This window comes from Oculina patagonica, chromosome 6 (assembly GCF_052425735.1).
Source record: "Oculina patagonica isolate OP01 chromosome 6, crgOcupat, whole genome shotgun sequence".
Lineage (NCBI taxonomy): Eukaryota > Metazoa > Cnidaria > Anthozoa > Scleractinia > Oculinidae > Oculina > Oculina patagonica.
In genome coordinates, this window is record NC_135763.1 from 12,753,383 (window position 1) to 12,764,684 (window position 11,302).

At 38.4% G+C, this 11,302-nt stretch overlaps 1 protein-coding gene across 1 annotated transcript; it reads right to left on the bottom strand.

Annotated features, from left to right (window-relative positions):
* Nucleotides 1-1,030: 1,030 nt before the first annotated feature.
* LOC144658912 (uncharacterized) lies at nucleotides 1,031-10,292 on the bottom strand. The gene is made up of 4 exons (XM_078519416.1): nucleotides 10,134-10,292; nucleotides 9,842-9,916; nucleotides 2,211-2,390; nucleotides 1,031-1,381 (listed from the first exon to the last, which is right to left on the bottom strand). Exons 1-4 carry the CDS (start codon nucleotides 10,190-10,192, stop codon nucleotides 1,210-1,212), a joined length of 486 nt encoding a protein of 161 aa, XP_078375542.1. The 5' UTR covers nucleotides 10,193-10,292; the 3' UTR covers nucleotides 1,031-1,209.
* Between the last annotated feature and the right edge of the window lie 1,010 nt (nucleotides 10,293-11,302).

The window sequence follows — 11,302 nt, forward strand, 5'->3', positions numbered from 1 at the left end:
TAAAAACACTGACAAAGGGCACTGGTTTCTTCGTCCCCTGGTCTTTCTTAGTCATCTCGACCCTAGTCCCAAACCGTCCTCTTTTTAGCAAGAGCAAAGTGTGAGTACGTTCCTTTAAATAAACGAGTTAGTCTGGGCATCTGGTAACCCCTATATAGGGCGAGGAAAGGAGAGTTCAGGGAGTGGACTAGTGTCACAGAATCCGCCTGACATCACTAGTTAGTGGTTATGTCTGTATTCAGAGCCCCCAATACAATGCATTGCGCGGGTTTTCTTCTCCATCTTTTCGTTACAAATATCCTATCCACTTCCGCCGTTTTGCTTTCATATGTTCGGCTACCATCCTTGTGTTAACACTCTCCCAAGCCTCCACGTCAGCTATGCAGTAGGTGTTCCGCAAAATGTTTTAACAAAGCTTTTGAATAACTTTAAACTACCTAAAGAAGTCAGTGTCCTCTAAGGTTATTTTAACTTCTCCGTGAAGCACAAAGAATCCAGAATGACAAAAGTGGAGACATGTACCGTAAAATTCCGGTTATAAGCCCCCCGTTTATAAGCCCCCCGGTTATAGGCCCATCTACCTGTAAACAAAAAAAAAAAATACATCCGATTATAAGCCCCCCCCCCGGATATAAGCCCCCCTCTGCCGGATGACAGTACTGAACAGGGCTAAATGTTGTTTTATAATGCGTTTTTAACTTAAAAACGTATTTCGATCAACACTCCCGTGGCTCGTTTCGGAACGTTTTTTTTATTCCGCTTATAAGCCATCCCTGATATAAGCCCCTCCGCTTATAAGCACACCCAAAACCCCTTACTAAGTTGTATAAGCCCAGGGCTTATAACCGGAATTTTACAGTATTTGAAGCCGCTGTGGATGCACGGCTTCAAGTAACTATGGATTATGGGCACATTTCTTTGGGAGATCATAATTTGAATTATTTCGCTAGTAACCAGATGGCAACTGTTGAAAAGTATGAAGCTTTTAAAATCTTTTTGACATACACGGTACCTCTGACACGCTAGCAAGTACATATTGCACGGTTTATTCGAAATATGTACAATGTCGTTTAATTTAGTGAAAATTTTAAAGCATATTTTATACATCAAATTCGTCTACAGCTAGTAAGTCGCTCTATTCTTTAGAAAAAGAGTAAAAAATACAAGCGTTACAAACTGCATCAGCCAGTCATTCAAGTCTATTCACCATTACAACTCAGTGGAATGAAGATTAGGAAGCGAGATACTTGGGCCGTGCTGCGGATGGTCTCTCTGAAACTGTGAGAACTGACGTGCCTCTTGTTGTCGTTTTAAATCCGACAATCTTCTCTGACCCCTTAAAGTTTCCCTCTGAAGGTCAACTTCTTTGTGTTTAAGACCTCTGTAAAGGAGCAAAGTCGTCAAAAGTTCAGGGCAATACCTTATATTACGATATTGTGTACACTGCCTCAACTTGGGGCACAACTGAAACGGATTCCATTGAGGGCAACAAAGGGAACAAGTTTACCCTTACCTAATCGGTATACTTTATCTTGACCTATATGACGTCTTATTTTTATCCATCATGCGTTTTCCAAACTGTTCGCTTGTTTAAAGCAAAAAACCCCTCAAGACGGACACCTTTCCTCTCTAAAACGGAGGAAAGACTACTCTCTGGAGTCCTCTTTAAGTTAAGTTCCTCTCTAAGGCGAACACCTCTCAAAAGTAGGTAGGATTCTAAGAAGGACCCTCGCCTAAAGGAGTGCACCTTCCCAAGACATGTACATGCATACTGCTAGGATCAGCAATGTCCAAATCATCAAGTTTGTAGTAAATAATAAAGATGGTAAAGGACACGTGTCACATATCAACTTAGTAAATGGCCCAGCTCACAACGAGTCTCTGGTAGCTGAGTTGGTTAGAGAGCCCAACCGGTATCTGGGAGGCCATGGGTTCGATTCCCGTTGCGGATTCAGATTTTTTCTTTGTCCTATGCTCGTGTCATGTTGACTACTTCATCTTCGTTATTATATGTGTTATTTAAGCATTTCAAAAGTTAAAACAATTTAATGAGGGCCGTAAAAGGTGCTCTTGAAGCTCACGTTGTTATGGAGCCCAGAGCTCGAATTTCTGTTGCCTGACAGCCCAAGTTTGAACATGTTGAAGAATCGGCGCCCGGAGGTGACACATTTTTGGCCCATTTGGGACAATTTTAATAAAAGAGTACAAACCTGACGTGTTTTTCTAGTGAAGCGCATCTTTCGTCAGCAGTTTTTAGGGAAACTTCCCCAATGAAACCTTTTTTTCTCAAATCCCGAATTTCCGCCTCCATTTGAACTGTTCTGCTGTCGATGTAAGCTCTCCAAGTCACTGGCATTGAATCAGGGAAAATTCGATGCTGAGCGTGTAAACTGCAGAAGAATGAATGACAGTTTATTTAGAGGAGTGTCAATGAAGTAGTATACAGTAGAACATTGCATCTCTCTCCTCCGCAGAGGCCTCTTTTTTTTTTCGTACGAGCTGGGAAATGGGGAGAGGTGAAAAGTAAGCGCGCTGAGCCTGGGGTGAATGGCAACGAAAGCGCGCGGAGGACACTGGAAAACCTTTCCCGTCGTCCCCGCGCTCCCCTCTTTTTCATTTTTTCGCCATTTCCCCTTCACTGATGGAGCCTTTGCGGAGGAGAGAGACACTGTATTGTGTTTGTTGGCTTTGACTGGCTACAAGGTTTGGGAAACTTACAGACGTGACAGAAAGATCATAATTTGTGACCTCACACGGGAAAACGTACACTAGCGCTTATTCGTTAAACGGGTGAAAACGGACGGATAGAAAACGCACAGTAAACGGTTTTTTTAAGCGTTAAACGGTGACATGAAGCATTACAAACGGTAAACGAAACGCTGCGAACGGAAAGCTTAAAGCGTTTAAACTTGAGGTTAAACTTGCGAACGCATAACTCGAAGCGTTTAACGGTGAAGCAAAATTTGCGAACGAGTAGCTCGTAGCGTTTAACGGTGAAGCAAAATTTGCGAACGGCAGACAAAAACGTTTAAATAAACAGAAAAACTTAAACTATGAAGCTAATAGAACCACAACAACAACAAACTTCAAAATGAAATGGTGATGTTTAATAGGCCATAAAACTTATGGTATGTTTTATCAACTCCGAGCCCTTTAATACAAGCATTCGGGAAAATCACTCATTGTCGTAAAACTAAACTAAGAAATACTTACCCAACGGTAAGCTTCATCTGGACTTAGTCTGGGAAACTAAACAACTGAATGCAGACATGCATCTTCGTCTAAAAAAGTTTGCTAGCGGCAACAAGTCCAACTTTCTTATCCTTTCCAGAACAAATGCAGCTACATTTACATTTCCGTCTCTCAAATTATTAAATGTAAATGAGGAAACATGAACATCCTTCTAAAAAGAAGATTTATAACTGTAGAAGAAAGAAGTTAGAGAGAAATATACGGCCGCTTCCCTGACAAAACATGTCTCGAGCGAACGACTGTCACGTGGAATTTGTCGGCGTATATATAGTCGTCCTTTGTACCGTCGAGAACATTCGAAGTCCCGCATGTCTTGAACGATTTAATTTTCTCACAATCTCTTCCATAATTTCTGCCCAAGACTATTTCTGCTGCCTCACCTTAATCTTTTGCAGAATCAACGCTTTCGTGACTCAATCAACGCTTTCAGTGAGCTGACTAGACTTTAGGGTGCGTTTCTTTGGGAAAAATCCAAATCCGGATTCTTGATCCAAAAACGGATTTTGCGTTTCTTTACCTATATCCGAAAATGGATTAATCTTGGATCAATGATCTGAAGAATCTACACTACGAGTGGATACATCAGATCATATTTGAATCGGATTTTTAGGATTCATGATCCGTGCGTTTCTTTGGGAAAGGATTCGAAAAAAGTACCATGGCCCAGCGGTCTTTGCTGTGAAAATACAGGTTCGCTCTTTGTAAACACTGTCATACGGTAAGTTTTCAGGCGTTATTTCGATCAAAATACAAAAATATTTCACGATAAAAGGGAACGTTAGCTTGATAGGTATGAAGTGTCATTTTAAACTGGATACAGGTTTTCTAGAACAGCCACCGTGTGCCAACGGAAGTCGTATCCTTGAAATTTAAGTGAATTTGCATCGCAAACATTCTTCGCTCTCAGATGCTTTCTCGCCACATTGTGCTTGAGGCTAAAGAAGAATATTCACGTGTATTTTAAAAATTAAAATTAGCTAGCAGAGAAAATTTTTCTATTTTTGTTTGCGAAATGTTTTACGGGGTTTCATGGCAAAAAATCCATTTTCGGATTCTTCGTTTTTTGGGAGCAAAGTACCTAGAGATCAATGATCCAATTTTGGATTTTCCCAAAGAAACGCACCCTTAGTTTCACTTGTTTTGGCGACGTCAGAAACTGACCAATCAGAAGCGATTGTTCCCACGACTCAGAGTAAACATGCAACACGATCTGCTGATAGAAATCGGCTCGTTAATTTTAGTTCAAAACCAGTTCAAAAACCGAAAATTTATAATACAGTTGTCTCTAACACGAGCGTTCGATAGGTAGTTTCGTTTTTAATTTTAAGCTCACCACAGTCAAGTGTCCAGTTTCTGGCGGCCACGGCACCGATTATTGAATTGAAGTGAATTTAGTTTTGAAAAAACACTAGATTATATGATCGATTACCGCTTAATCTACGGAAGAAGTGTATTTTGAGATAGGATTGAACTCAGGTAATATTACGTAATGTTTGACTACAATAATATTATCTTCCAGCATGTAAACGCCGATCACATAAATTATATTCTATTGTGATTTTTTTTTTCAATGGGAGAAAGCGATGTAATAAAGATTTGCTGCGCTTGGTTAAAGTTTGAACAGAATATTGGTCTCGACTTGTACTTGTAGCCGAGTATGTAGGGTATTTTTCGTTAGACTCTACAGGGTTTGATAGCCAAAAGTTTAGCGTAGTTTAGCGTCTGGGCCTATAGCCTAATATAATAAATACGACAGTGCTTGCTGTTTTAATAGGTTTAAAGAGCGTTGATAAAAATGTTTGAACGGAAATGACTTGCCGTTTAACGAAAAGGTCTTGCCGAGAAAACGGATGCTAAAATTTTCGAACGGTTGAAGTTTTCCGTTTAGCGGGTACAAAACTTTTCTGAACGGTTTCGTTAAATGCTTGAACGGTCTTACTTTACCGTTAAACTCTTTGGCATACGCTTAAAACGGTTTTCATGAAGCATTTAAACGGATAAAAAACGGAGAACGAACGGTTTGTTCCGTTTAACGTTTGAGGCTTAGTGTACGTTTTCCCGTGTGAGGTCACATTTATCAAAATATGTCAAAATAGAAATAGTAACTAAATGTCTTTTTTTTAATTAATCTTCTTATGTCTCGAGTGCAATCTACGTACTAAGAAGAACTAATAAATTTCGAGAACAAACACAACGATCTTGATTTGTAACAATGACAGATGCATGTCACGTGACACGTTTGACTGTACCACGTGATCAATTTTCTTTAGTTAAGGGGTACTATTTTTTTTTTGTGCGGGGAGGCTCCGCCCCGAGGTCCAAAAACCCGGCTTTACCCTTTCACATACAGTTTTGACTTTCATATGTGCCTTCGATACCAAATGGTACCCCTTCCACATACCTACAGAAGTAATACTACTCCTCGTTTTTCAACTGTTACACTTGAAAAACCTCTTAAGATACTTAAATGAATCGACAGTTTGGTGTGTCTTTTCGAAATAGTTTCAAGGGTTCTCTTTTTTATAAAAAGGACATTTTTAATAGGGAAGGGAAATCAATCATTTAGGTATTTAATACTAAACTGACAGGTTTCCCTGCCCTTTTGAAATTTTGCTCTTAAATAAATTCGCACCCTTTACTATATCTACATCCTGAAAAAGGTACTCCTTCAATTTTTAAAAGGGAAGGGAAATCAATCATTTAGGTATTTAATACTAAACTGACAGGTTTCCCTACCCTTTTGAAATTTTGCTTTTAAATAAATTCGCATCCTTTACTATACCTACATCCTGAAAAAGGTACTCCTTCCTTTTTTTGGAAAAGGAAAGGTAAGCCTATCGTTTAGGTATTTAGTACTAAACTGACACGTTTTCCTGCCTTTTTGTAGTCTGTTCGTAAAATACGCACTCTACAGCCTAAAAAACGGTACTCCTCCAATTTTTAAAAGGGAAGGGAAACCTATCATTTAGGTATTTAATACAAACTGACAGGTTTCCCTACCCTTTTGTATACTCCACTCCTGAAATCCCTTCCCTTTTATAACTACAGCCTATTAAGGTAATTCCCTAGAAATAGAACTGCTCACAGATTTCGAACCAAACTTTGCCAGTTGGTTATTAACCTTAAGGGAAGTTAAATTTTGAAATAAAAAAGGGGGGTCACCGTATTCGTTTAGGAACAGGAAGACCTTGTATTTACCATATAATTCCTTATATTTCCTTTGCGAGAACGGGCAAAGTACACGTCTTCGGTGATAGTGTATTATTCTGCCATAGAAATTGATCTGTATTCATTTTGTAGAAAGCATTTGATCGCTACTTTCGAACTAAGAGAAAAAAATAATAGGTCACTGAACTCGACTACGAGAAAACGGTGATTTCTCTCTCGCGCGAGCCAAGCCGCATATAGAAAAGCCGCCATTTTGTTAATATGCGCGCGCTAAATACGCGTAATATTCTGCGCAGTAAGGATGCGCAATGCAATACTAGGGAATCACCTTAAATAGATTTAGCCAAGCCTAAAAGCGGAGCTTCCCGGTTATTTACTTCTCGCTTATCGAAAATCCAAATTTACGGACCGATGACAGGAAAAAAATATAGCACTTGAGCCCGCGATCCTATATAAACCATTTGTTGGTCAGCGGTAAACTTCAAAAAAACATCGACCTCGATGAGTTCTGTATGCGAGCCCGCGATATAGGCATGTGATACTGGTCAGCGGATACCTTGTTTTGACAGCTGTCAATTGACCATGACATGGATGTCCAATACAGTAAAAACCCGCGTATAAGAACCTAACATTTAAGAACCTGTTAGGCTAAAATTTCATTTTTAAGCACCCTTTACATAAGAACCATTTTACCCCAAAATTCTACAACAGGTTCTTATTTTCAAAAAAAGAAAAGAGGAACTTTGACATTTTGTCATGTTATGTTGTTTTGTATACAAGATTTATTGGGAACTATAGTGAAGGTTACAGTATAGGTTTGATTTTAACAGAATCGGATTAAAATAGTATAGTATTTTGCTTACCGAAGCCTCCAAGAATACTGTTGTTGGACATTAAAGACCAGATCATTTAAAAATTCTACTTTATTTCTTGAACAAAAGTTAAGAACCTAATTAAGAACCTAGTTAAATCCGTGGCACTTTCCGCCATTTCGTTTTTCATTTGATTCATTTGGTTGGTAAAACTAAAAATCTCTTTATTTTATATTTTCCGTTTTCGATAGTTGGATTATCTTTGTTTATTTTATCCTGCGCTTTCTCCGTTTTTCATATCTCTTTTTTCTAGTACCGTCTAATCATTTATCCTTTTACCCTTTTCTTTATTCAAATTTCTATTTTCCCTTTATCAATATTTCCTTTTTCTCTTTTCCTTTTTTCTTTTTCTCTATTTCTTTTTTCATTTTACCTTCTCCCTTTTCCTTTTTTTCTTTATTCTTTTTCTTCCTGTTTCTTTTTCTGTATTTCTTTTTCATTTTACCTTTTTACTTTTCCTTTCTGCCATTTTTATTTTCTTTCAGTCGCTTACCCAGTAACCTTTGCTGCAAATTTCGCGCCATTTTTCGCCATTTCCAGGTGAGCTTCATTTGTGCCTAGTGGTCTTCATGATCAAATTATGACGTGGAGAACTTTGTGCAAGTCCAAAGCAGAGAACAAGTTCTTAAAGTAAAGCTCAATAATAGCACGATTACTGGGTTGTCCAAGGTGTTTAGCCTGCAGGCCGAAACGATCTATCTAATCGGTGATGACAGTGTGGTAATGCCCGATCCAGACACAATGGTTTTCAATGTTGCGGGCATATTATCCTTAATCTGTTACATACGAAGTACATGGTCAGCAAATAACTGGCAAGCACGACCCCATCGACAAGTTACCCGTTCCCTTTGGAAATCGTTATTCGTACCAATCATCTTATTTGGCCGCTGGCACAAGCGGCAAAAAGAGAGAAACCAGCTGCAGTAAGAAACAGTCGCTTCCCTCGCGACGGGAATTTAAGTCAAGTAGAGAACATGTTTAAACTGAGAAATGGCGCAAGAATATTATTATCTCCGAAGTTGTGGATGGTAAACCTTTACCCATCTATCAGATATACCCCACTCTCAGTAAATGAAACAGCATCGTTCGAGCAAGTCACACGAATGGTGGCCGGTTGAAGAGGAGGTTAGAACACGTGTCATGCTGCTCGACAACAAGGGTTTGAGAATATACCTCTGAATCAACGATAGAATTAAGGAGAAAAGAAAAAGAAATAAATAGAAAAGAAAATAGTAAAAAGGAAAAAGGTAAAACGAAAAACGGAATAAATGAAAAAGGAATAAAGGAAAAAGGAAAATAGAAATAAAGAAAAAAGAAAAAAGATAAAAAGATAAATGAAAAATCGAAAAAGGAATAGAGAAAAGGATAAAATGGAACCAGAAAAAGGAATATGATAATTTAATAAAAAGGAAAGAGAAAAAATGGATAAAGCACAGGATACAATTTTCAAAACTTTATCGCACTATCGAGAACGGAAAATATAAAATAAAGAGACATTCAGTTTTACGAAACCCTACTAACCAAGCGGAAAACAAAATGGCGGAAAGTGCCACGGATTAAGTTAGCCTAATTTTACACTAAATACCATTTATATAAGAACCTGTTTAAGCTGACTTGAAAAAAGCTAGGTTCTTATACGCGGGTTTTTACTGTATCAAACATATAAGCTGGCGTTAACAATGACCTTAATCCTATTACTGGAGTATGGCGGCCATTGTTGTGGCGACGTCGCTAGGCGTACGCGCCCGCGAACCATACCTCTAGCCATGATGACCATGAAAAACTAAAAACATGGGTCTGTTAATTTTCTATGGGTATGGGGCTCTGCGGCAAGGGCCGCTGGGAGCTCCGCTAAAAACGGTACTGCTTTTGGGCGAAGCCTAGACTGTTTACTGCCTTTATTTTTTTTTAACGCAAAAAGCGTAGAGGAAAAGGGGTGGTTCTGTTCGAGATATTTTGAAATGTCCTTTTTTGGGAAAGGAAAAGAAATTACAGTTTTCCCTCCAGCTTTTGAAATTCCTACTCTTGTGTTGCGTTAAACTCGTTGCTTCTTTTCGTATAATGATATTAAGGGTGATGTTATACGAGGGGATATTTAATGACGATATTTCTATCCATTTACGCGCGACAACTTTCAACACAGCATCGTTGCTACAGCTGTATGTTGCACGAGACGATTTTTAACGCAATGGTAAAAGTCGCATCGAAAAAATGTGGCAGGTTTATTACAGCATTTTAAAGACCAGCAGCATTTTGCTGCGACAAAATGTTGCGTCAAAGATCGTCCGGCGCGCTATGGTTCACAATAGTTGCGTTAAAAATCGTCATTAAAATCGCCTCGTGTAAACTTCACCTTAGACAAATAGCTAGGGGTAATATTAGATAGAAAAGGATCCATCCAGAGGTGGAGGAAATACTCAAATAGGAAACTAGAATAAGCCCGGCTGTGTTGGCGGGAGCAACTGGACTTAAGACTAGAAGTTCACATGCTATATACAGCTTGCCATTTACTTCCAGTGTAAGAGCACTTTATCATAACCGTGACTAACTTTTTCATTAACTGATGCTGTTCTTGAAGAAGATCAATGTATTCCTCCGCCTCCTCTAACCGTCTTCTCAATTTTCTGTTTAATAAAGGAAAAAAAGTTCAATCTCTCATTACTCTCAAAAAGAATCTGAAATATTTCACACAGGCCTGCGGAACTGCGGTCCTTTCTTAATATTAAAGCCACATATAAAATTACCAAGTGCTTGGAAATACTTTCCTAAATTCCAGTCAGGCAATCTGAACTTCTTTTTTTTTAAATGCGAAGAGAAACAATTGACATAAAATGCGCATACCTTTTAACTTCAGCTTTTTCCTTTCTTTTCAACTTGTATGAGCTCCAAACTGTTCCCATTTTTAGTGTTCAGGCATATCTTATCCAACAAAAATCAAGCCCATGAAAGCAACACGGCTAGTCAGGCACATTTCTCTTTCCGAATAAAAAGTTTTGCATTGTGACCAAAACAAAGGAGGGAAAGCGCGCGCGCTCTTGTCAACCAATCATAGTCTGTTTTACATTGCTGTCAATCAAGCGCGAGCAAGAAGAGAAACATTTGATAAAGTTATTTTTTTTTTTCTGCAAAATAATGCAAAAGCCTGTTTAAACCAGGTAACTCATTCGTTAGTCAAAGAGTAAAATTAGTTTATTTATTATTGCAAAAAAAAAAGTTAAATGCATATGAGGCTATTAATTATTTCACACAAACCGCGCGCGGCACTTTTCAGTTCAGTAGCATGAAGCGATCAAGAGTAGCTAAGAGTACCGCTGCCCTTGGATTGGATGCTTGTTTTACAACACAATTCGCTGATATATACCTTCAGGTAATGTGAGAGTTAAGTGTATCGTTTATGCTAAGAACACGATGAAGACATGGAAGGGCTCAATCTTTAACGCAGCGAGCCACATTTATGCTCCAAAAATAAAAAAAACTTTCTGATTGCTCTCTTTTCTGCTTTAAATTAGTTTCTCATTGAACAGTTTATAATGAAAATAAAAAAGAGACAAACAACCGGACTTCAACATTTGAGAAGAGATTCGTTCCAAACGATTCAAGAAACTGTCAAACTGGAGTGAATAGAAATTAGTGAAATCTAGTGATTAGCGATTAGAGAAATCTTTTAATCCAATTATCTCCTTAATTGGATCTCCCGCGTGAAACTAAATGCTGTCCAATTTGGAGAATAATTGGATAGAAGCGTAACCTTTTACATTTTTGTGGTAAGTCCTTATGTTTACGTTCCATCCAACTAAAATGACAGTGTTTTTTCTTGGCGCATCTACGAAACAATTCAAACGAAATAAACGAGCGGTACATTAAAAATAATCGTTATAGAAAAGGAAAAACAGGAGTGGAAAAAACTGCTTGTTTTTGGGCATGTGACAATATATGGTGTATTTTTGCGCGTGGTTGCGTGACCTTTCCAAGAGTTTCACGCGCGTTTAAATTGTACCTGAACTGATGAA

What these genes read in the sequence shown, in the direction of transcription:
- LOC144658912 (XM_078519416.1), bottom strand. Translation starts at nt 10,192, where the DNA reads ATGGGAACAGTTTGGAGCTCATACAAGTTGAAAAGAAAGGAAAAAGCT. An exon ending in GAAAAAGCTGAAGTTAAAAG is followed by an intron (nt 9,917 to 10,133) that starts GTATGCGCATTT and finishes TTTATTAAACAG; the next exon opens with AAAATTGAGAAGACGGTTAG. An exon ending in TCACTAGAAAAACACGTCAG is followed by an intron (nt 1,382 to 2,210) that starts GTTTGTACTCTT and finishes GCTCCTTTACAG; the next exon opens with AGGTCTTAAACACAAAGAAG.